The sequence below is a fragment of the Uranotaenia lowii genome, chromosome 2 (genome assembly GCF_029784155.1).
Source record: "Uranotaenia lowii strain MFRU-FL chromosome 2, ASM2978415v1, whole genome shotgun sequence".
NCBI lineage: Eukaryota > Metazoa > Arthropoda > Insecta > Diptera > Culicidae > Uranotaenia > Uranotaenia lowii.
Window position 1 is genome coordinate 368,800,231 of NC_073692.1, and position 27,143 is coordinate 368,827,373.

Here is a 27,143-nt window from a genome sequence, read left to right on the forward strand (position 1 = left end):
GTTAAGAACGTTTTTATGGAACATACAAATTCCCGGACATCATCGTAACTCGTCGAGCTGAGTCGATTGGTACCTATAAAGTGGGGTCTTGGACCCTTAATTAATGATATCCCCAACTGACCGTTCCCTATGCCTTTCTGTAAGAAAGCCAAAAAACATGTGGTATCGTTGCTTGTTCAAAACCACCATTAAGGAAATGCCATTTGCTGTGATGGGACCGACAAACAGAAAATCCGCCAAGACACCGGGATGAATTTATCTATCAAAATGCTTCAAGCTCTTTCAGTTTGAACATCGTTACTTTAAGCGTTCACTGGTGGTCTAGTGGTTAGCTCTCTGGTCTAACACGTTTCAGGGCGTGCGATCATATCTCTGCACTAGTTTGATGTTTTTTTGTCAAATTTTTGATCGCCTCGTGATTAATTTAGCGATTGCTGGCTACTGCTGCTGAGCAAATGGCTACCTTTTTTGGAGCCGACATAAGCAAGATATTTACTATGGAATAGACAAATTTTAAACAATTTTGTTTTTTTTTGGTTTTGAGCTACGACCTACAGGAAAAAAAATCCAATTTTTCGATACTAATTTCATTAAAATCGTGAAACCTAGAATAGGAGTTAATGTGTTAAGAACGTTTTTATCGAACATACAAATAAACGGACATCATCGTAACTCGTCGAGCTGAGTCGATTGGTACCTATAAAGTGGGGTCTTGGTCCCTTAATTAATGATATCCCCAACTGACCGTTCCCTATGCCTTTCTGTAAGAAAGCCAAAAAGATTTGTAAAATTTACCTGAAATTAAATGTTTTATGAAAGTTCACACTTATGATTCTGAACTTATTTAGATTAACACTTTAAAATATAATTTTTGTATGAAATTATGAAAAAACAACAATTTCTAAGCTTCCAAATGAACCCTTCAGATCTGTAATACGATGTTAGATGATAATGATATAAATGAGATAAATTTGCATGTTTTTAAAATAATGATTCCAAACTTTTGGCCAAAACATCATACTAAGGGGTGATCCCAAATTATTGTACATACATTCTTAAATTTTTGCACAAACAATTTTTATTGGGTTTTGAGAAGTAAAGAACAAGGATTCTAATGCAACTCAAATTTTGAAATTTGGTCCACCCTATCCCGAGATGAAGTACAAAACCAAAACATAATATCTGGGCAAAATACCTCCGAAATAGCTATTGCTCATTATCTCAGAGATCAGAAGATTTGCAATATGTCCTAAGACGGCTTAGATATGAACGATAAAAATTTGGATGTGTTTTAGCGGGTGATCCCAAACTTTTGGCCGGCAGTGTATAAAAATGTATTTCTGTCTGTCTGTTTGTCTGTCTGTTCCTTATAGACTCGAAAACTACTGAACCGATTTACGTGAAACTTGGTAGATGGGGGTATTGAAGGCCGGGGAAAGTTCCTATAATAGTTTGGATCCCTCGGTACCCCTAGAAGGGGAGGGGGTCCCTCAAATAAATGTAATAAGTTTTCATAACTCGAGAACCAATCATGCAAATGGAACCAAATTCGGCATGAGAGTGTATTTTAGTACGAGGAATGTTTTTATGATTGTTTGGTATACCTACCTTCTTCCAATGGGGATATAGGATGCGGGGAGGGGGGCTCCCATACAATTTTTCGCACAATTCGAGAAGTAATCAAGCAAACGGAACCAAATTTGGCATGCGAGAATATATGAGTAGAAAAAATATTTTAAAGTTGGTTTGAGACTCCTTCTCCTTTCCAGCGTGGAGATAGAAAAGACGGAGGGGTAGCCTCTCATTTAATTTTTTTTGCAAAATTCAAGAACTAATCAAACAAATGGAACCGAATTTAACATGAGTGGTTATTTGAGTTCGGGAAAGGTTTCTATGATTATTTGGGATTTAGGACCCGCTTCAATTGGGGAGATACAAAGCGGGGAGGGGGTCTTCCATATAATTTAATGCATTATTCGATAACTTATCATGCAAATGAATCCAAATATCACATAGAAAGGAATAAGGCTACGAGTCAAGTTTCTACGATGTTTGAGACCCATCTGTCCTTCCACTGGGGGGATAAGAAAAGGGGAGGGGTCGAGAACTTATCGAATAAAAAAAACCAAATTTATCTTGGATGTATATTTGAGTACGAGAAATGTTTTTTTTATGTTCGAGACCCTTTCCTCTCTCCAACGGGAAGAGGAAGAAAGGGATGTTGTCATAAAATATTTTTGGATTACACGAGAACTTATTATTAAACTAGTATAGCAGAGGGTATTTTAGTAGAATTTATTTTCTATGGTTGTTTAAGGCTTCTTCTTCCTTTCATTGATTCCATAGGGAAAGGGAAAGGGAGCTTCCATGCAATTTTTTTAATAACTCGAGTGCTAATCTAGCAGATGGTCAAAAATAGGGAAGAGTATTTAAATACAAGAAATATTTCTAAGATTATTTGATTCCCCTTACGGAATAGAAAAAAGAAGAGAGATGTCATACCTACATATATGTTTTGATGAATTCAAGAGCTCATCAAATAAATTCAACCAAATTTTACAAGGGAGAGAATAAGGGTACGAGAAATGATTCTATGGTTATTAAAAAAACGCTTTTCGCCTTCCAACGGAAGCTAAGAGAGGAGAAAAGCAGTTCCGCACAAGTTTTTGTATAATTTGAGAACTTATCCAACAAATGGAACCAAACTTGAAAGAAATAGTATTAGAGAACGAATATTTTCTCTTTTTTTTTAAATGAGAGATTCGAAACAGTAAAGAGCCGGGAATGGGGGAGGTTTTATAGCATAGATTTTTAATCTTTTTAAGCTGAAGAAACCATATTTTACATGAAATGTTTTTTTTTTTAGATTTCAGACCTCTCCTTCTTCCAGCGGAAAAAGGAAAGTAAGTATAGCTCGAAAACTTATCCAAGCAAATGGAGCCATATGTTAAATTTGATGTTATTTGATTACAAAAAATATTGTTCTAGCAGTTCGTGGACCCTTTCCACATTGCAGAGGAGAAAGGAAAATAAACACGAGATCCTCATATCAAATTAAAAACCATTCTTGAAAAACATTTTCAAATCCAGTTAAAAAAACATCTCGGATAATCTAATCTTCTTTGTATCCCAATGAAAATGTGATATGAAAGCTCTCATTTCACAAAATCGAAAATTTATTTGTAATAAAATTATTTTTACGCAATTTATTGATTTTTAGAAGGTGTAGCAAAGCACACCGGGTCAGCTAGTGTTCAATAAAAACTCATAGACTCTAAACCTAAAAATAAGACTGAAAAGAACTGCTTATGCTTATGATACTACATACACAGCCCGATCTTGTCAATTTTACTACTCATTTTAGTTTGGCCGGGCCCACTGTGCAGTATTGACGCACAGGGAACACAGGGAGGATACGTTTACATGACTATAACCAAGATTGTAACGTTGGGAACATATTCGGGTCGCAATGGAGGTATGGAAAAATTTCATGAACGAATTTTGAAAACCGACCATATAAATACATCTTTCAAGGATATGATGGCTAGCCTCACCAACCCATAGAAAGAGTAATATATTTATTTATTTTATTTTTATTTATTTACATAGTATTCCGTCTCACGACATAACTTGACGAACATAGTTCCTAAAATCGAGATCGAATTTCGGTCACGACATACATATATTTTACTCTTTGTTTTGAATAGAAACAAATATAAAGTCGATGTGCTTTCCAATTGACCGTTATTCAAGTCCCACATGGTACCAATTTGAAACTTTTCTGTACCACGCAGATGGTGCTATTTCATTAGCTTTTTTGAATTGTCATATTTTCGGCTGTGTAGCATTCTTAAAGCTTCCTTGAAAATGCTTAGTAATATTTAAAGAGACCGTTTTAAGAAGACTAGACACTTTTCGATATTACATGAGTATTCAACAAAAGGAGGTCTGGAATAATTGAAGAAATTAATGTCATATTCCCCATAAAAAAAATCAATTAAATTTTATTCCCTCTCGTAAGATTGCATCATTTACCAACACAATTTCATGAAAACTGCTGAAAAAGGTGACTGGATATTCCTATGAAAAAAAAAATACAAAAAAATTGTACAACTTGTCGCCGCGTCATTCATTGATGACTAGTGTGGTTACCTGGTTTACTACCATTTACATTTGTTTTAGGCCGATATGTGATAGTAGTTGAATTATTATAGCGGTTCTGTGCTTGTTTACTTTCAACTAAAACCCATTTGAAAAGTTGTTACCTTCAAGTGATTATCGTTAATGGCTGAAAAGCTTACGTTGAGACAGGTTGAACCCCATTGAGGACTCGCCTCAATCAATAAACAAATCCCAACACGTGGTTCCAAGACAGCTGATTATCGGCTTTGTGATCGTCATCGTCGTCAGGTAGTCTGACAGCTACTCACTTCCAGCAACTTTTCGAATGATCATCAGTGGTACATTTCGTGCGAATGGAACAAGAAGTGATTCCTTAAAAGTTAAGAAAAAATTAAGTTCTTTCAAGGTGAGCTTGTTCGGTATAATACGATCCGGAGTGCTACCGGTTTGAGGAGTCGGTCATCCGTGAAGATCTGTGACTGAAATTTTGGGTGGTGCAATTTGTAACTTGCTCCGATTACCTGACGTCAGAAGTCCGACTGAACTTCAGACTCTGAAGTGCTTTTCTGATCTACAGAAGAAACACGTAAGCGCATTTGCCATTTTTGGAAGCTCGCTAAGTGACACTACACAGGTTTATCAGCCAAAGGTGAACCATTTCCAAAAGTAAATTGAAACCTTCCCCTGTCAAATCTTAAAGAGGTTATTCGTCGTGGGTGGTCTCTTTCTGGAGATACATATCGAGTTCTGTGCTTGCACATTCAAATGGCAAACGTTCTTCTGGATTTTGGAAGCAACAACCTATACCGGTTCAGCGAAAAAAGCTTATGTCTAGTGGGAAATGTGATACATCTGACTCAGGTTTGGCGGCAAATCTCGTTGCGCTGAGCTGTATGGAGGGCAAACCCACGACAACGATTCGATGATTCATCCCGGAGAATCGCGGCTAATCGGCGGGAAGTCTGGCTTGGATATTCAGTCAGTGTGGTGTAAATTTGTTTGTGTCGATAGACGCTAGAAAGTTCAATCAACATTTAGTTTCTAATTTTTAATTTATTTTTTTGGTGTATTCCAAGAAAGTTTAAAGGAATGATCCCTAATCTTTTTTTTTCATTTCCAGCTTGCAGAAAAATTCCAAAATATTAACGCCATATGACGTTTTTATTGAATCGTAAAACTTTTCGAATCCACACAGCAAACACTGATATTATAACAACCTGTCAATGTTACACAAAAATCTAATCGGCTTTCCTGTTTTCGTTTCTCTTCTTCCAGACCTAAAATCAACGCAAGTCAGCAACTAAACAAATCGACAACAACATTGTGGCATGAAAAGGAGCTTATCAGTCACTCCTCTCCACCTACGCTCAAATTAGTCGTATTATTATTTGTGTTTGTGTGTGTGCCATAAAAAGAAAAAGAAAAGCTCCTGTGAACGCGTCCAGAAAGAAGACAAACTACAAAACCACAATGAATAAATCATCTTGATCTCAAAATCCTAGCAAGTACAACTAAACTTAGTCTACAAGAGGGAGAGCTTGTTAGTTACTCGAAACATAAAACTTGCTGCCAGATTAACAACGGTACCACCAAAAGATTGTTACGAACAACAACCCTATTGGTCCAGCTTCGGAGCGACTTTCCTAGGAGTTGAGGGGCCAAGACTGAGTGAAGAAGGACAGTTCCTTCTTATCCTCTAGTTTAATTCCAAGTCGAAAAAAAAAAACAAAAACACACATCCACAAAATGGTTGACTACTACAAAACGCTGGACGTCGCCCGGACGGCATCGGAAGCCGAAATCAAAAAAGCGTAATAAATTTTACTCTATCGAACTGGTTCATAAAAACCCATTGATTTTCTGTTTTCCCATTGACAGATACAAAAAGCTAGCCCTACGATGGCATCCAGACAAAAATCCCGATAATCCAGAGGAGTCCAACCGGCGGTTCAAGGAGATCTCAGAGGCGTACGAGGTGCTATCAGACGGTGAGTGAGCTTGTTTTGGAATGCCTCCGTACTAACTCGTTCTTTTGCGAAAATATTTCGTAGAAGAACCACAGAACGATCGAATAAAGTTTCAAATCAATGAAAACAAGTGAAGGTCAGATTAATACCTTTAAGACTTACTAGACAATAATGATGCATATAATGCTTAGGGAGGGGGCCGTAAAAAGAACTGTCTCATGGGATGTCACTTTTTTTCCATAACATCTTTATCATAAAAGATAAAATGAAAAAGATAAATGATATGGTTTTCTACATTTCTAACGTATCATTAGGCAATTTTTAAAATTTTGTATTAAATTTTTTTCTCCGAATTCCTACTGTTTAAAAAAAGTTTCAATTTTATTTTGAAAAATGGTGGCGAATCGTGGGTCACCAAATCCAAATTGACCAAATAACATGCAAAGTTTGTGAGTTGACCTAAAACTGTAATTTCATAACTCTTTTTGTTATTTTAAAGCAATTTCGAGTGAAAAAATAAAAAATAAAGTTGTGTATTGTAATTATCGCATTCAATAAAATTGACAGAACATTTTACATAACGCTTTATTTGGCATTACAATACTTTACAGGAATGAAAAATGTATTTTAAATTATGAATGTGTTGAATAACACCAACACATAGGTGGCCCATGATTCCCCACAAGCTATGATTTGTAAATTTGTTGCGTTCGAGTGACTTATTCATAATTCATGAAAAATTCCTTTTCCATGTGAAAGAGCAGGACAATCATAAGCATATGAGCATATTTTTGTAATGTACTTTAGGTCTCCCACCGATGCCATTTACGAGTTTTTTTTAAATAATGTTGGTACATTTTCTAGACTAAATAGTTAAATAAAAGAAGCATATGATGCGTACACAAATTTACAATATATGGAAGTAAATGCTTATGCAGAGCGACGACGATGACAGTTGGATTGAGATTTCTATCTTAACACACATCCCAAATATACTGAGAGGCCCACGTTTCCCCATGGCCCAAGATACTCCTTCAAAATTGATTTAAAAAAATGGCCAAAAATTAAAAAAAAAATAAAATAACAAAACTTACAAAAATGACAAGACTGACAAAAATTATATAAATGAAAAATGACAAAAAAAAACAAAAAAAACAAATATGGCAAAAGTTTCAGAAAAACCAAATATACCAAATTGACAAAAATGACAAACATGAGAAAATTGATAAAATTGGCAAAATTGACGCAAATGACAAAAATGACAAAAATGACAAAAATGACAAAAATGACAAAAATGACAAAAATGACAAAAATGACAAAAATGACAAAAATGTCAAAAATGACAAAAATGACAAAAATGACAAAAATGACAAAAATGACAAAAATGACAAAAATAACAAAAATGACAAAAATGACAAAAATGACAAAAATGACAAAAATGACAAAAATGACAAAAATGACAAAAATGACAAAAATGACAAAAATGACAAAAATGACAAAAATGACAAAAATGACAAAAATGACAAAAATGACAAAAATGACAAAAATGACAAAAATGACAAAAATGACAAAAATGACAAAAATGACAAAAATGACAAAAATGACAAAAATGACAAAAATGACAAAAATGACAAAAATGACAAAAATGACAAAAATGACAAAAATGACAAAAATGACAAAAATGACAAAAATGACAAAAATGACAAAAATGAGAAAAATGACAAAAATGACAAAAATGACAAAAATGACAAATATGGCAAATATGACAAAAATGTCGAAAATGACAAAAATGACAAAATTGACAAAATTGACAAAAATGATAAAAATGAAAAAATGAAAAAAATGACAAACATGACAAAAATAACATAAAATGGCAAATATGACAAAAATGATAAAAGTGATCGAAATGACCAAAATGAAAAAATTCGTTTTTGTCATTTATGTCAGATTTTTATTTTGTCAATTTTCTCAATTTGCTCAAATATGTTTATTTTGTTGGTATTGTCAAATTAGTTAATTTTATCAATGTGGTCATTTTTTTCCGTTTTGTCACTTTTGTCATTGTTTCTTTAAATTTTGTCAATTTTGTTAATTTGGCAATTTGAAAAGAATTTTCTGCACTTGGTAAATTTTGTCCTTTTTTCATATTTGTCAATTTTGGGATTTTTTTAAATTTGTTCAGTTTTGTTAATGTCGTCATTTTTGTCAATTTGATCAGTTTTTTCATTGATGTTAATATTGTCAATTCGGTCTATTTTATCATTCATGTTAACATTGTAATTTTTTATCTTATTTGTCAATTATGTGAATTTTTCGAATTTTTGTCAATTTTGCTAATTTTGAAATTTTTTGTTTGTTTTGTTTTAAATTTTCTCAATTCTGTCAATTTTTTCACAAAAAATCATGCAACTTACAAAAGTGATAAATTGAATTGAAATAAAAATAAAATTCACAAAATTGTCAATAATAACTAAATTGGCAAAAATTACAAAATTGGAAACTTAACTTAATTGTCAAAATGCCAAAACGACGAAATTGAAATTATTGACAAAATTTTCAAAATTGTTATAGTTATCAAAATTTAAAATATCAATAGTAAATTCGACCGATTATTGAACCCTACGTTACCGCATCGTACTTCACTCCGGCGATTGTAATTTTACCCGATTATGTTTTCAATCAATTCAATCAATTGCTTCACTTCAAAGGTCAATCCGGAAAAACGTTAAATTATTTGAAACAGATTGTTGAGCATCTTATTTCTACTTGTGTTCAAAATTCTTATTTTAAAATTACCATGGGCTGTAACTCCAAAAATAGTACATTGAGATTATAGTTATTAAAAATTTTTTTTTTCTAGAAACGGGATCATACAGGATATTCCAGGATGCAGTTATTTAAAAATCAACAATAAGTCACAAATAAAGTTATTTATATGAATACTAGCTAAACCGGTAAACTTCGTTTTACCTCTAAATTAATAAATCGTTTAAATGTTTGACTTCATCTAGACTTCCTGAACTTCTTCGTGTTCGTGAAACAATTTTTATGAAAATCTTATTAAAACTGTTGGTGGTCTCCCTTCCATAAAAAGTGAGATTCTTGAAACTATTATACAAACCCTTTCTAACCAAATTTTAATTCATTCAGATCGTCCGTTTATACGTGAGGGTGTTACCAGTGTTACAAAGAAAACGCCTCCATTTTTATGAATAAGATTATGATAATTTTCAAATACTATAATCTTATATACCACTAGCTGACCCGGTGTGCCACACCTTCCAAAAATAAATGAAATTATTCATATTTTTATTTTTTTGTTGTCATTATTTCAAATCAAATTACAAAATAATTCAAAAGCAACCGCTATAAAATGATAGATGCAGCTGGAGCTGGAGCAGAATTCTAATACAAAGATGACTCATACTAATTTTCTATAAATTTGTTTTCAAAGTCTAATAATTTGAATCTGTTTTTATAAGTTTCATAAGTTCTTTGAAAATTAAATAAGTTCTTTGATTATTGAGGTGATATATTCCCCACCCTCTCTCCCTTCCTTTGCCAGAGTGGCTCACGAACTATACCATATAAATATTTTCTTTTAAACGTCAAAATCTACATTTGGCTCCATTTGTTTGATAAGAGTTTTCGAGTTATGTAAAAAAAAAAAAGAAAAAAAAAACCGGCCCTTTCTTCCCAATTCAGCCCTGAAAAAAAGGGCCCGAAAATATTCGTACACAAACAATCTCTAAACAATCTCTCTTATAAAAAAACGGTTTCCTATGCTTCATAAGTTCTCGATTTGTGCCCATTTGTCCTTCCCATCCCACCCTGCTGAAAGGAGGTCGCGGTCTATTATCGTACCCATTTTTTTAGTATCTGAAATGCTCTCATATCAAATCTCATTGGTTGATGAGTTTACAAGCTTTACAACATAATTTATATGGACGCCACGCCACGCCAAATTAGGTTTTATTTGCGTAGTTTATCGCGTAGTCCAATGCCCCTCCCTATTTCCCCATTGAATAGAGAAGTGAGAACTTAATATTCATAGAAATATTTTTCGTACTCTAGTGCACATTTAATGCCAAATTTGGGTTCATTTGCTCGATTAAATCTCGAGTTATACAAACAAATTGTATGGAAGCCCATCTACCCCCCTTTATATCTTCCAGCTGAGAGAAAGGAGGGTCCTCAATTTATCATGGAAACATTTCTCGTATTCAAATACTGTCACATGCCAAAGTTGGTTCCATTTGCTCGATCAGCTTTCCACCCTTACAGAAAATTGTAAGGGAGTCCCCTCCTCCTTTTCATCCACCTCTTTGAAGGAGTGAGGTATACCAAATATTCATAGAAGCATTTCTCGTACCCGAAAACCCTTCCATGCCAAATTTGGTTCCATTTGCTGTTATAGTTCTCGAGTTATGCAGGAAAAATTGTATGGAGCTCCCCTTCGCTTTTTCCTTCAACCCGCTGGAAGAAGGGAGGGGTCTCAAAATCCTAGTATCGTAGTATTGGAAAACCATGATAAATAGGATCTTTTTTACATTTATGTTGGGTAAAATCAATTAAAATGACCAAGGTTATCATACTTGTTTAATTAAACGTTAAAAACCTAAATTTTATTTAGGCCCAAACAATTATAATTTTGGAAATCCATTCAAAATTCAAAAATTCTGTGAAATCAGTGAATTTTTCAAAATTTTGTGTTTTGTGACACAGATTCTGTGATGAAAATTTGCTCAAAATTCTGTGAAATTACTGATATTTCTGTGATTCCGGCAACCTTGGTTTCCATTCCTTGTACCGAAACACACTCCCATGCCAAATTTGGTACCAGCTATATTTGTTAGATAAGTTGTATGGAATTGTATGGAACCTGCCCTCTTCCCTAGCTTTATCCCCAATTGAAAGACAAAGGAGTCTCAAATAAGCAGTTAACCATTTCTCGTATCCAAAAAGAACTCCTATGCCAAATTTGGTTCCATTTGCTCGATTAGTTCTCGAGTTCTGCGAAAAATTGTAAAGCAGCCCCTCTCCCTGCTCTCCTTCCTTTCACCCCACTGGAAGGAGCGGTAGTACTAAATATTCATTGGAACATTCCTCGTATTCAAATACCCTTCCATTCCAAATTTGGTTCCATTCTCCTTGAAGTTTTCCCATTGGAAGAACAGAGGGTTCTCAAAATATCATAAAAAATATCATAGAAACATTTGTCGTATTCCAATACTTTCCCATGTCAAATTTGGTGCCATTTGCTTCGTTAGTTTTCCAGTTATTCTGAAAATTGTACAGAAGCCCCCTCCCCCTTTTCTATCACTCCACTGAAAAAAGGAAAAGGTACCCCCTTCTCCCTTTCTTATTCCCCACTGAAAGAAGGGAGGGGTCTAAAATAATCATAGGAACATTTCTCGTATTCCAATACTCTCCCATGCCAAATTCTGTTCCATTAGCTTGATTAGTTCTCGAGTTATGTTAAAAATTCTAAGGTAGCCTCCCTCCCCTCTTCCTATCTCCTTACCGAAAAGAGGAAGGGGTACCAAATATTCATAGAAACATTCCTCGGACCCAAATATTCTCCCATGCCCAATTTCGTTTTACTTGCTTAATCAGTTTTCGAGCTATGCAAACATTTGTCTTTTCTTTGAGAGACCCCCTCCTCCAAAAAGAGGGAGGGGTTCCACTATTATAGGAACCTTGCCCGGCCTCCAATACCCCCATCTGCCATCGAGTCTATGAAGAACAGACAGACAGACAGAAATTCATTTTTTATAAATATAGATGAAAGCTGCGGTTAGTTCTTGGACAGATCTTTCTGCCGCAGAGCCCAATACTGTTAGATGGGACGTAACTCTGGAAAGATACGGGAATTCAATTTCTTTGTAACAATATAAAACTTTCGTTTTAAAGGTATGGTCCTAAAAACACCCATGCGCTGTTTACCGCCGTGTCTTTCGTTAGCTCGAAGAGCTGGAACCCTTTTTTGGGCATCTTGTTTTGGTGGCGCTCTGGCCAAGAGCAGATATTAAGCCTCCGATCGTAGCTTCCGGGACAAGCCCGCGTACGTTGAGCCTTGTCTTGCTTCCACGATGTGGGCTTTGGGGGTTGATCTGCCTTTGTGACGACTTTTCTTATTGCGTTCACCTTTCTTCTTAGGACTGTCCGGCTTTGCTTTCTCCATCGGCATACTCATAATCTATGCTCCGTCTTTTCTTGGACGAGTCGTTAACAATATCCTGACACTTGTCGCAAAGCATCCGCGTACGATCTTTCAGTGTTCACAATACGCTGAGACATGAAACCGGAGACTTGAAACTTGAGACCCGAGAGATCTGAGATCTGAGATGTGTCTGAAAACTGGAATCCTGAGTCCTGTGATATGATACCTCAAACATGTAATACGCGACTTGTGACACAAGACATCCGATTTGATATGTGGTTGAGATAGGCTTGAGATTTGAGGTCTGAGGTCTCAGATCTGCGATCTAGGTCTCAGGCCTCAGGCCTCATGTTCCAGGTCTCAGGTCGCATGACTCAACTCAAATCCGAGAAATTATTCTAGGCCCAACTGACCGAATGTCGAAACTAGCAGGTATCTTTTTGTATGAAATAAAAATCTTGGTGTATTTAGTTCTCTATAGATCAATATATTTGGCCAATTAATTCTAGTGAAGTTCATATATAATACCTTATAATTGACGACTTAAAAATATCCGGAGGGTTAAAGCACTGACCATTCTGACTGGACACTCGATTACGTTTTCTGGATAATTTTTCCAATAGTACGCAATGTCGATTCCAGAGTGCGCATCGATCGATTTGAAGAAATGCTATCCCAGTTAGGAAATGCCACCGAACTTTTAAAAATAAAACACGCAATTTCTACGATAAAATCGGGCTAAACCGGACCATTTTTCCTACAGGGCATTTTTTGTCAAATTTTTCAGGTTCGTCACCTGCCGTCGGTATTGAGAACCTGCAAAATTTGACAACAAAAAATTAGACAGAAAATGGTTGAATTTTTGTTCTAAGTGGCATGTCAGTGTGGTCAGTGGTTAAAGTATCAAATGGGAGCACCAATCAAACAGATCGATACAAAACCTGCCATTAACAAGCGATAGTCGATTTACTGTATCACAGCGTACATTTCTTCCGCAAGACATAAAGTAGGTTTCTAGGAGCCCCAAATTCCACTTTCCAGTCGGAGGAATATGGCCAAAAAGTCGGCATCCAACAGCTTCTAAACACGGAAGCCAACCTTTTTGTTTTGTTGACCCTTATACCTCCATCATCGTCATCATCATCATCATCGCGCCCCAAAGCAAGGTGTAAATATAGACTGAATTTATGTTTTGCCGGTCACAAACAGCTTACAAGCGGCACATTTACGACAACCGAAGCAGCAGCAGCAACGCCCGGAGGAGCACCTTCTCTAGCAGTTTCGGAACCGGAAGTGGCCGGGGAACCGGAGGCTACAGCACCAATCGAGATTACAGCAGCAGCAAGTATGGCGGTGGCCATTATGATTTCGGCAGCACCTTCGATTCCTACTTTGGAAGTGGAGGTGGTCGATATGGTGGTGCCAATAGCAGGTCTTCCGGTTCCGCTGGATCACATCATCACCACGGACATGGCGGCGGCCGTACGTTTTCGTTCCGGGGATTTTTCGAAACGACACCGTTTTTCCGCTTTTTTGGTAGTGTAGAACATGTTCTATATCGTGAGCCTGTTTATAAGCGGCGAATGTTAAGCGAAAATAACAAAAGCGTTTTGTCGAGCGTGATTAACAGATGATTTTTGTATTTTTTTTTGTTGATATAATACTAAAACTACGAAGCTACTGGCTAATAAGAATTTTTACAGAGAAACAGATCAAGAAAATTTCACGCATTCCATCAGCTTGCTAGCACGATTTCTAAAACTTCTAAAACCTTTGAACATTTCCTAACCTCTTGAAATGCGAAATCGCGAGTAATTTTGAAGTTAAAAATTCATTTAAAAATTTACATCCTACAAATTTAATAAAATCTGAACTTTAAATCAGAAATCTGAAATCTGAATCTGAAATCTGAATCTGAAATCTGAATCTGAAATCTGAATCTGAAATCTGAATCTGAAATCTGAATCTGAAATCTGAATCTGAAATCTGAATCTGAAATCTGAATCTGAAATCTGAATCTGAAATCTGAATCTGAAATCTGAATCTGAAATCTGAATCTGAAATCTGAATCTGAAATCTGAATCTGAAATCTGAATCTGAAATCTGAATCTGAAATCTGAATCTGAAATCTGAATCTGAAATCTGAATCTGAAATCTGAATCTGAAATCTGAATCTGAAATCTGAATCTGAAATCTGAATCTGAAATCTGAATCTGAAATCTGAATCTGAAATCTGAATCTGAAATCTGAATCTGAAATCTGAATCTGAAATCTGAATCTGAAATCTGAATCTGAAATCTGAATCTGAAATCTGAATCTGAAATCTGAATCTGAAATCTGAATCTGAAATCTGAATCTGAAATCTGAATCTGAAATCTGAATCTGAAATCTGAATCTGAAATCTGAAATCTGAAATCTGAATCTGAATTCTGAATCTGAAATCTGAATCTGAAATCTGAATCTGAAATCTGAATCTGAAATCTGAATCTGAAATCTGAATCTGAAATCTGAATCTGAAATCTGAATCTGAAATCTGAATCTGAAATCTGAATCTGAAATCTGAATCTGAAATCTGAATCTGAAATCTGAATCTGAAATCTGAAATCTGAAATCTGAATCTGAAATCTGAATCTGAAATCTGAATCTGAAATCTGAATCTTAAATCTGAATCTGAAATCTGAATCTGAAATCTGAATCTGAAATCTGAATCTGAAATCTGAATCTGAAATCTGAATCTGAAATCTGAATCTGAAATCTGAATCTGAAATCTGAATCTGAAATCTGAATCTGAAATCTGAATCTGAAATCTGAATCTGAAATCTGAATCTGAAATCTGAATCTGAAATCTGAATCTGAAATCTGAATCTGAAATCAAAATCTGAAATCTGAATCTGAAATCTGAATCTGAAATCTGAATCTGAAATCTGAATCTGAAATCTGAATCTGAAATCTGAATCTGAAATCTGAATCTGAAATTTGAAATCTGAAATCTGAGTCTGAAATCTGAATCTGAAATCTCAGTCTTAAAACAGAATCTGAAATCTGAATCTGAAATCTGAATCTGAAATCTGAATCTGAAATCTGAATCTGAAATCTGAATCTGAAATCTGAATCTGAAATCTGAATCTGAAATCTGAATCTGAAATCTGAATCTGAAATCTGAATCTGAAATCTGAATCTGAAATCTGAATCTGAAATCTGAATCTGAAATCTGAATCTGAAATCTGAATCTGAAATCTGAATCTGAAATCTGAATCTGAAATCTGAATCTGAAATCTGAATCTGAAATCTGTAACCGGTTGGTTACAAATCGTTTGATTTTTGTCTTCTTTTGTAGTTTTGAATGTTTAGCTCTAGAAAATTCATGTTCCTTGTTGAGTCTGACACCAAGATAGCACCACAGTAGGCTACATTTTACTGCTGGCTGCTGTCAACTAACAGAGGAGGAAAGGAGGAATATTTGGAAAATGAAATGAAAAAGCCGAAAAGGAAGCTTGCTTCCGTTTTTCGAGTCTCTTCTGAATCAGGCGTCCGTGTGTGAAGTCGTAGTCCCGTATAGTGTTTGTGACGTTCTAAGGAATTCACCCGATAACGCCGGTTGGCTTTCTCACGGGTCGGCCCGCAGATCCCTTGTGGTCTCGCGCCTTATCGTAAAGGATCAGCATCAACAACGTTCTCGGGGTCTGAGGACCTCTAAATATAAAGGAGAACTTCCCTTCTCGGTCTGTCCGGATACGGGGCACTCTCGTGGGCAGACCGATTAAAAGCCTATGAAGGAAGACGCCTGCAACGACCGAGTCCAGCAACGCCCGCTGGCGCCGACGGTTTCGGCACCCCGTCGATACGCCCTTAAATTGACGGCCCTCCTGCTTCCGGAACTGGAATTCCGGAACCGCGACGTCGCTACACAGCAGCAGCAGCACATCACGGTTAGTGAGCCAAATACACGCCACACAAGACACAGAACATTGTTTTATACACACAGACAACACGCCACATAAAAACATTAATAAAAGCAAACATAGAAACATGAAATTTCCCGATTTGTTGTATTTTACCCGAAAAGTCCTTGGTTACCCAGTAGCCAGCCGGCCCTGAGGTTCCGTACTCTTAGAGTACCTTGCCTTGGCTGGTCTAGCCGCTGCTCATCAATCCGTAACAAATCTGAATCTGAAATCTGAATCTGAAATCTGAATCTGAAATCTGAATCTGAAATCTGAATCTGAAATCTGAATCTGAAATCTGAATCTGAAATCTGAATCTGAAATCTGAATCTGAAATCTGAATCTGAAATCTGAATCTGAAATCTGAATCTGAAATCTGAATCTGAAATCTGAATCTGAAATCTGAATCTGAAATCTGAATCTGAAATCTGAATCTGAAATCTGAATCTGAAATCTGAATCTGAAATCTGAATCTGAAATCTGAATCTGAAATCTGAATCTGAAATCTGAATCTGAAATCTGAATCTGAAATCTGAATCTGAAATCTGAATCTGAAATCTGAATCTGAAATCTGAATCTGAAATCTGAATCTGAAATCTGAAATCTGAATCTGAAATCTGAATCTGAAATCTGAATCTGAAATCTGAATCTGAAATCTGAATCTGAAATCTGAATCTGAAATCTGAATCTGAAATCTGAATCTGAAATCTGAATCTGAAATCTGAATCTGAAATCTGAATCTGAAATCTGAATCTGAAATCTGAATCTGAAATCTGAATCTGAAATCTGAATCTGAAATCTGAATCTGAAATCTGAATCTGAAATCTGAATCTGAAATCTGAATCTGAAATCTGAATCTGAAATCTGAATCTGAAATCTGAATCTGAAATCTGAATCTGAAATCTGAATCTGAAATCTGAATCTGAAATCTGAATCTGAAATCTGAATCTGAAATCTGAATCTGAAATCTGAATCTGAAATCTGAATCTGAAATCTGAATCTGAAATCTGAATCTGAAATCTGAATCTGAAATCTGAATCTGAAATATGAATCTGAAATCTGAATCTGAAATCTGAATCTGAAATCTGAATCTGAAATCTGAATCTGAAATCTGAATCTGAAATCTGAATCTGAAATCTGAATCTGAAATCTGAATCTGAAATCTGAATCTGAAATCTGAATCTGAAATCTGAATCTGAAATCTGAATCTGAAATCTGAATCTGAAATCTGAATCTGAAATCTGAATCTGAAATCTGAATCTTAAATCTGAATCTGAAATCTGAATCTGAAATCTGAATCTGAAATCTGAATCTGAAATCTGAATCTGAAATCTGAATCTGAAATCTGAATCTGAAATCTGAATCTGAAATCTGAATCTGAAATCTGAATCTGAAATCTGAATCTGAAATCTGAATCTGGAATCTGAATCTTAAATCTGAATCTGAAATCTGAATCTGAAATCTGAATCTGAAATCTGAATCTGAAATCTGAATCTGAAATCTGAATCTAAAAACAGAATCTGAAATCCGAATCTGAAATCTGAATCTTAAAACAGAATCTGAAATCTGAATTTAAATTATGAAGTTTGAACTTTGAACTTTGAACTTGAGCTTTGAGATTTAAACTTTGGAATTTGAACTCTGAAATTTTAACTTCGTTCTTTGAACTTCGAGCTTCAAACTTTGAACTTTGAACTTTGAACGTCAAACTTTGAACCTTGAACTTCGAACTTTGAATTTTGAATTTTGAACTTTGAACTTGAAGTTTGAATTTTAAATGTTGAACGTTGAACTTTGAACTTTTATATTAAAACTTTGATATTTGAACTTTTTCTCAACTTTGAACTTTGTACTTTGAACTTGGATCTTTGAACTTTGAACTTTAAACTATGAACTTTGTATCTTGAACTTTTAACGTTGAACTTTGAATTTTAAACTTTTAACTTTGAATTTTGTACTTTGAACTTTGAACTTTGATCGTTGAACTTTGAACTTTGAACTTTGAACTTTGAACTTTGAATTTCGAACATTGTACTTTGTACTTTGAACTTTGAACTTTGAACTTTCAACTTTGAACTTTGAAATTAAAACTTTGAAATTTGATCTTTTTTATCATTGAACTTTGAACTTTGAACTTTGAACTTTGAACTTTGAACTTTGAACTTTGAACTTTGAACTTTGAACTTTGAACTTTGAACTTTGAACTTTGAACTTTGAACTTTGAACTTTGAACTTCGATCTTTGAACTTTGAATTTTGAACTTTTGACGTTGAACTTTGAATTTTAAACTTTGAGCTTTGAATTTTGAACTTTGAACTTTGAACTTTGAACTTTGAACTTTGAACTTTGAACTTTGAACTTTGAACTTTGAACTTTGAACTTTGAACTTTGAACTTTGAACTTTGAACTTTGAACTTTGAACTTTGAACTTTGAACTTTGAACTTTGAACTTTGAACTTTGAACTTTGAACTTTGAACTTTGAACTTTGAACTTTGAACTTTGAACTTTGAACTTTGAACTTTGAACTTTGAACTTTGAACTTTGAACTTTGAACTTTGAACTTTGAACTTTGAACTTAGAACTTAGAACTTTGAATTTTGAACTTTGAACTTTGAACTTTGAATTTTCAACTTTGAAATTTAAACTTTGAACTTGTTTTAATGTTTTAACTTCGAACTTCGAACATTCAAATTTGAACTTTGAACTTTGTACTTTTATATTTTAACTTTGAACATTGAGCTTTGAACTTTGAACTATGAACGTTGAACTTTGAACTTTGATCTTAGAACTTAGAACTTTGAATTTTGAACTTTGAACTTTGAACTTTGAATTTTCAACTTTGAAATTTAAACTTTGAACTTTGAACTATGATGTTTTAACTTCGAACTTCGAACATTCAAATTTGAACTTTGAACTTTGTACTTTTATATTTTAACTTTGAACATTGAGCTTTGAACTTTGAACTATGAACGTTGAACTTTGAACTTTGATCTTAGAACTTAGAACTTTGAATTTTCAACTTTGAACTTTGAACTTTCAAATTTGAATTTTTATCTTCGAGCTTTGAACTTTGAACTTTGAACTTTTATCGTTGAACATTGAACTTTGAACTTAAAACTTTGAACTCTGAACTTTAAACTCTGAACTTTGAACTTTGAACTTTTTTTAACTTTGAACTTTGAATTCTGTATTTTGAACTTTAAGCTTCAAATTTTGAACTCTGTGCTTCGGAATTTTAGCTTTGTACTTTTAAATTTAAACTTATGTCTGAACTTTGAACTTTGAACATTGAAATATGAATTTTGAACTTAAAGCTTTAAAATTTGAACTTTGAATTCCGTGTTTCAACATTGGAACTTTGAACTTTCAGCTTGAAATTTGAACTTTGATCTCTGAACTTTGAACTTTTTTTTTAACTTTTAACGTCGAACTTTAAACTTTAAACTTTAAACTTTGAACTTTAAACTTAGAACTTACAACTTTGAACTTTGAATTCTGAATTTTGAACTTAAGCTTCAAAATTTGAACTTTGAACTCTGTGCTTCGAAATTTGAACTTTGAACATTGAATTTTGAATTTTAAACTTTTTTAAATTTTAACTGTTTTTAACTTTGAACTTTGAATTCTGAATTGTGAAATTTGAACTTTAAGTTTCAATTTTTGAAATTTACTATGTGCTTCGAAAATTTAACTTTAAACTTTGAGTCGTGAACATTTAACTTGGTAATTTTATCTTTGGACTTTAAGTTTTGAACTTTTAACTTTGACTATTGAACTTTGAACATTAATTTTTTATCCTTGAATATTTACAAAATATGAACAAAATTGTGATTTTAGATTACAACTTTTAGCCTGAAATTTTGTTTTTTTCTTCCAGTGTCAGGTTTTCAATTCTGGATATCGAATTCAAAATCTAGTGATGGAAATTAAAAATCTCATTCTACGACATGGTTTGTGATTTGAATTAAAATCCTGAAATTATTCAGATCTAACTCAGAACTTAATAAAAGAGATTTTTTAACCTAGGAAAAGATTTGCTTAAAACTCCTGGACCAACTGAAATACTCTATTAAATTTGGTTCGGAATAAAACATTTTCAGTAAAATGATAAATTTGAAAAGTGTGGTCATAAGTTTTGCCATACGTGTGTCCTGGAATCAGGTTGAGTTAATGGATTTAAACCCAATTTCAGAAGAAAAATCACTTGCATTGTACAAGAACTTTTGGTAAAAATTCATCAATTTGTGCTCTTGTTTGTGTATGATAAAAATTTTTTGTGAAAATAATAAATCTACGTTTCTACGTATCCCCTTTTTTCTGAAGAAACAGTGAGACGAGTTTTCAGAAAAAAAGATTATTTAACACTTTGTGTTTGAAAAAAAAATGCCTAAAACCTTACTCGACTGCAAAAGTTTGCATTTATTTCCCATCATTCGAATTAATCTAATCAACCCATCGTACTAAAGCTATTTCAATTGATTGTGATTTGTGAGTTCTTTTTTTGACTAATTTAACATCAAACCTAACTTTTACAAGAATGCTAACGCTTGTTTACTTCAAAATTTTCCAGAGAAAAAACGCCGCATCTACGACCAGTACGGCAAGGAAGGTCTGATCAACAATGGCTCGGCCGGATATCACCAGGGCACCCGTCACAGGCGGCACAACGGAAGCAGCGGTGGCATCCACGACGACTTCGACATCTTCGGCGGGTTCCCGTTCACGTTCCGCGATCCGGAGGAAGTGTTTAGGGAGTTCTTCGGTGGCTCGCCGTTTGAAGAGATCTTTAGGGGTAAGTTCAAACGTTTATAAATTCTCTTCCTGAATACAATAAAAAAAAAATCTTTTTTTTTCAGTAACGTCACACCATCACAACGGGCATCAGCGGCGAGCGAATGGGGCCGGCAATGGTCAGAGGCATTCGCACCCCCAGAACCTGATCAGTTCCCCGTTCATGTCGCCCTTCATGAGCTTCAACCTGATGGATGAGTTCTTCAATGCGGATCCGATGAGCCATCACCACCGGGGGGGAGGTGTCGGTGGCGGAGGCGGTGGCGGATTCACCTCGATATCGGAGTTCAGCATGGGCGGCGGTCCGGTCAAGCGGACGTCCACCTCCACCACCTTCGTCAACGGGAAGAAGCTGATGACGAAAAAGTGAGTAGATGACTGTTTTATCGTTTAAAATCCTTAGATATTTCAGGAGAATATACTGAGATACCTGGCCTTGATTTTATCGGTTCTATCTTTAGACTTCTGTGCAAGGTCAACGTACTTTTGCGTTAAAGGGCCAAGCTCGTCTTGAGTTCCTTCTAACTGTAAAATTTTGTTTTTGTACCGATCACCTTTGTGTTTCAAAATCTCGTTCACCATTTACCTTTTCCATCAAAGATAAGCTCCGTGTTTTGCATTCCGGGCCTGGCAGCTAGACAATAATTTCTTATCAAAAACTGGAAGGTCTCCTTCAATCATGCGCGGATCTACGGGGGGGTGATGGGGGTGATCACCCCCCCCCCCCCCCCAAGCGGAAAAAAATCATTAAAATGGTCACAAATTTTTTAACTCAATTTAGATGAAATACAACTTTTTCATGTGTCAAAATATCTTAACATTAACATTACCATATTTACGCGTGCATAAGAATTCAACAGTTGCTTAAAAATATGCATGCATTGAGTATGCGCATGCATAACTTCGTGTTGGCTTCGGGCGTGTGAAAAGGATAAAGCTTGCACCTCAGGGAAGAAATTTCTTAAGCATGACAGCAGATTGTTTTTATTTATTAACCGATATCCAGAGTTGTTTTAAGCGCCAGGACTAGAAACATCGGTTGTTAGTGACTAATTCTGAATGATTTCTTGAAAAGGCCTGCAAGAAGCCATTTTTTTTCAAGTAGATCATAAAGTGATTTCTTATTTATGCATGTTTACCATACTTGATGGTTTTCTTAAAAAAAATTATCGTGTCCACAGATGAAAATTTTCAATAATTGTTGAAATATTCCTGACATTATTCTGACCTTGTCACAAACGTTTTTTTAACTGTGGGAAAGTAACCTCAAAAGCGATCATGTCCTTGAACGGACATCGACGTTTTGTTAACTAAAATTTTGGAGGTTATTTTTCCTTTTTTTATCCATATACGTGGACAAGTGTGCGTAAGAACTGTAAAAAAAACTCTATAGTTGATATTATTTCCAGATGTAGCAACCGAAAATCTGATCGATCAAACTTTGCAGACATCCGGATCTGCTACCGTTAGTCTCTGCTTTCAGAAACATGCATGCCACCGAAGATTATAAGGGATACCATAAAAGCATCGAAATGTTTTCAAGTTGTACTAGCAAATCTGATCTCCAAAATGATCAGACGTTCACAACTCCTGCAGACTCATTAGTCTATGAAATAGATATAGGTGCTGCTTTAAAGACTCATCCTAAACCTTACTCAACTATTGATGATATCACAAAGCTTAGCGTTTTAACACCACAATTTTCGTTTCCATACTCCGAGCATTTGGAAAGTCGAAGTGCTGAAAAAGAAAAACGATACGCAAGTGCACTGCATTTGGAAACATTCAAAAGTTGGCTAGTTTTTTTCAAAACTGAGCAAGGTTATTTTTGTAAAGTCTATCCGCTCTTTGTAGTCAACCTCACTGGTGGAGTTAATAAAACTGTTCAATTGTCAAATCTTGTTACTAAGCCACTGACTTGTTTTTCAAAACGCTCTGAAAAAAAAAGCTATAATTATTCGATAAGATATAAAGAGACGAATCTATTCAGCAAACCTCTTTAAAAATAATTAAATATAATGATTAGCAATCTATATTTTATTTGTCTAGATACTTGCTTATTTGTGTTTTAAATGTTTATTTGTTTTAGATTGTTTTCTGATTCACGTCTTCAAATTGATATTTTAATGGAACTTCAAGAGAAAAATATGTGAAATTATTGAATAAATACATTGAAGGGTTTTGATAAGCAATGAAGCAGCATACGGTTTAAAATTGAAACTCAAATGAGAAAATTTTCGATTAAATATAATTGAATCTTTTGTAAATGGCTTTTTACCCGAATATTGTAATAGTCAAAATTAATATATATAAACAAATGGTCATTCCATATCCCCAACTTGATAAATAAACGTAAATTCAACTTCATACCAGTGAAAAAAACATTTGTCTGCTTTTTTTTCTAAGACAAAGCTAGCCGCAAACAGATGTACAGAACAAGCTTGGCAAAAGTCATCGTCATGAGGCGTGAAGCTGTGACTGTGAAGCCTCTTGGTCCGTCAAACTCAATTGACTGTTCCTCAACGACCAGTCACTTCGTTTGCCAGTCATTCATTCCCCATTCATTTGAAGCTAAAATAATAACCTAGTCAAGCAATCGCATTCAAACGACCGATGACGAAAAAGAAACGCATTTACTATTATTGTTGCTCCTGCCAGCAAGCCGAAGACGACCGAAGAGGAACAAGAAAAGCATTTATTATTATTGTTGCTCCTGCCAGCAAGCCCGTTTTCGGTTTTTTATTGCTATTGTTGCTCTCTGCCAGCAAGTCGTTCAATTAGTTGTACCTGCCGTCAGCAGCCGATCGAAGTGTGAAGAGATTTGCCAGTCACTCTCAGGAGAAATTTTGACCATGTGTAGGAGCTTCGCCAGTCGATGATGGAGAAATGTTGATTGTTGTCGTGCTTTATCCGTCATGCGAGTAGTGAGGCTCCGTCAATTGAGAACAGTGCCAGTCGTTTGATGAAACAAAACTAGTCGGGTCAAGCGTGACGGGCGAAATTTACCATCACTGGTACAGAATTCTTTGAACAATTTTTTTCAATTGTCTTTAACATTATTTACATAATGCTGAATTCTCTTCATCTTTATCATCAACATTTTTCCAGTCACAGTTTTATTTTTCCCAATCACTCAGAAAATTTTGGCCATATTTTTGAAAATTTACTAAATCACCCCCCATAAGAGCAATCTCTAGATCCGCGCCTGCCTTCAATTCATCTAGTCGAGTCTTCATAAGGATAGGTTATTATGCAACGGCAATCCGTCAATCCCTCTTAGGAACTTTGTTGTACCCATATTTTGTCTTGATTTTCCAGACTTTTTGGACTTTCGTCAGACATTTTGTAGGTTTTCAGATTTCCAGACTTTTGATATTTCTTCCAGATATTCCCAGATTTTTGATATTTCATCTAGACATTCCCAGACTTTTGAGTTTGGACATGATTTTTTTAACAAAATAGTCAAAATACAAAATTTTCGTTTGTATTTTATCCAGTGAACAAGCTATCCTGCTAAGTCGTCTTTCCAGCCATTAAATAACTCCGTCGATGGAAAACCGCTGATAGTGATAGTGATAGTGATAAGAGAAAAGAGACCTTAGTTTTTCTGGGGCTTGTGATATAGCTCAGTTGGCAAGTCTGTTGTCTCCTGAGCCGATGTCCGTGAGTTCGAGCCCAAGAGTAAACATCGAACACAGTTGTACCGGATAGTTGTTCAATAACGATCCGCCAACTGCAACGTTGATAAAGTCGCGAATGCCATAAAGATGGTAAAACGACTATAATCGAAACAAAAAAAAAAAAAAAAAAAAAAAAAAAAAAAAAAAAAAAAAAAAAAAAAAAAAAAAAAAAAAGACCTTAGTTTTCCGATAAAATGTGCGTTTATGAGAACATGCATTGTCTTACGAATGTTAATACACATCATGCTTGTGTTGCATCTGCTCGGCCTTTACACTCAGCTTATGCCCGGTACTCACCAGTAACAACTTAAGTAATGTTTGGCGAAGACTCTTTCAAAAATTCAAAAATTAAGTCGACTGCTCGTGTTCTCTTTACTTTCTCTGAAATTCGCCAACTTTTAGTTCATTCGACTTAATATGTCTGCTTGTTGACTTGTCTCGAATTTGATATGTTTGATCGACCCTGCTTCTAAGAATCTCCTGGACTGGGTTCATCTGGCAATGTTCTTCATGCTAAACCGGTTATCTTCAAAAAAAAAATGATTCATCTCTTCGTCATACAAGGTCTTCTGAGTCTGCTCCATCATGTAAAACCTCCCACCCAAGCTTCAGAGTTCACAAACTCGTATTACAAACTAACACCTTAATGATGATACGCGTAATTCTTAGTTCCATCTATCAATTGTCGAATTTAGAATGTTGACGTATTCAGTGTTGCACTCTCGAAATGCTATTTTACTTACATCTAACCTATGAAGACATATCATTGCTGCATTTTACAACAATTACCCAGAGTTAACGCAGTATTTTTGAACAATTACACAAAGTAAATTTTCTCGGAAAATTCGTTTTTTTTTATGTCCTTGAGTTTTCAATTATCGTTTACTTGCTAGCAGGCATGAAAATTTTCATTCATTCACGTTGACAGCGAAATTTATTTTGGATCACTATACCCAAGAAAATATGATCAGTCATGGGTCATGTCATGACAGAAATATTCCAATAATGTGAATGTAAATACCATTTATATTCACGTGATGTAAATATACAGTTGCGTTCAAAAAAGAATGAAATCGCATGAAGCTGCGCACCCACTTCCAACTTTGACAAGCTGCCATTTCTCTCTCGGTTTATATTTTTTCACGAAAATTTCACACAATCTAGTTCAACTATCCAACTAACACTCCACAAAATTTGAAGTTTTTTAAATGACGAAAAACAAAGATACAGCATTTCCCGCAAAAAAGGGAAATTTGGAATTGCTTCACTAAATTTGCTGTATCTTTGACAATTTTCATTGAAAAATCTTGAAATTTGGTCCAAAGATGTAAAAATGTTTGATCTAATATCAGGCCAAGTCTCGTCAAAATCGATGAACGTGGTCAGAAATGGTGCCGGATTGAAAATGAAGTTCATTATCGCCCAGCAGACGATTTCATTCTTTTTTGGACGGATGTTTGTATGGAAAACATCGTAATCCATGTATTCTTGGTTTTTTCTTTCACAAAACCAAAAATTATCACAAAGAATGTTGTAAATTGCTAAAAAATTCATTCGTCATTTGTTTCGAAAGAGAAAATTTTTCAACAGGGTTCAAAATAAGTAAACAGAGTTCCAGAAATGACCTGCTAATCATACCGATAAACAAATTTGATCCACAATTAAAGCGAATATTCTATTCGCTCGTTTGATTCAATACCAGCTCTGTTGGAACAATTTCAATTTCTAAATAAAACAGGGATGATGTTCCTATCAATTTACAACATTCTTTGTAATAAATGTTGGTTTTGTGGAAGAAAAAACCAAGAATACATAGATTACGATGTTTTCCATAAAAACATCCGTCCAAAAAAGAATGAAATCGTCTGCTAGGCAATAATGAACCTCATCTTCAACCCGGCACCATTTTTGACCACGTTCATCGATTTTGACGAAACTTGGCCTGATATTAGATCAAACATTTTTACAGCTTTGGACCAAATTTCAAGATTTTTCAATAAAAATTGTCAAAGATACAGCAAATTTAGTGAAGCAATTCCAAATTTCCCTTTTTTACGGGAAAAGCTGTATCTTTGTTTCTCGTCATTTAAAAAACTTCAAATTTTGTGGAGTGTTAGTTGGATAGTTGAACTAGATTGTGTGAAATTTTCGTGAAAAAATATAAACCGAGAGAGAAATGGCAGCTTGTCAAAGTTGGAAGTGGGTGCGCAGCTTCATGCGATTTCATTCTTTTTTGAACGCAACTGTATTTCACGTATGAGAAGAGTGGGCGATGAATGAAATTTGGGAACCAAATGGAAATAAAAAAGGCGTCTAGAAACGCTTATCTATATTTTCATTTTCTATACTATTTATGCAGGTCTGCCTCATCGGGAGCATCGGGCATCGGGAGACCATGTGTATTGGGCCTAAATCACTTCTTGTTCTCACTGTCCCACGCCGTGGGACCCACGGTACAACTCGACTGGCTGGTGG

The 27,143-nt window shown here is 34.9% G+C and overlaps 1 protein-coding gene across 3 annotated transcripts in view; it reads left to right on the top strand.

The window, feature by feature from the left end:
- Positions 1 to 27,143, top strand: part of LOC129743752 (dnaJ homolog subfamily B member 6-A) — a 263,174-nt gene that overhangs the window by 221,554 nt on the left and 14,477 nt on the right. For 2 of the 3 annotated variants that reach the window (XM_055735893.1, XM_055735894.1), the window contains 5 exons: positions 5,398 to 5,933; positions 6,001 to 6,110; positions 13,462 to 13,788; positions 20,768 to 20,989; positions 21,054 to 21,354. In XM_055735893.1, coding sequence (XP_055591868.1) covers positions 5,869 to 5,933; positions 6,001 to 6,110; positions 13,462 to 13,788; positions 20,768 to 20,989; positions 21,054 to 21,354 — 1,025 coding nt within the window. In that variant the 5' untranslated portion in view covers positions 5,398 to 5,868. The remainder of the gene's footprint in view (positions 1 to 5,397; positions 5,934 to 6,000; positions 6,111 to 13,461; positions 13,789 to 20,767; positions 20,990 to 21,053; positions 21,355 to 27,143) is intronic. The other variant, XM_055735895.1, reaches the window with a different exon arrangement.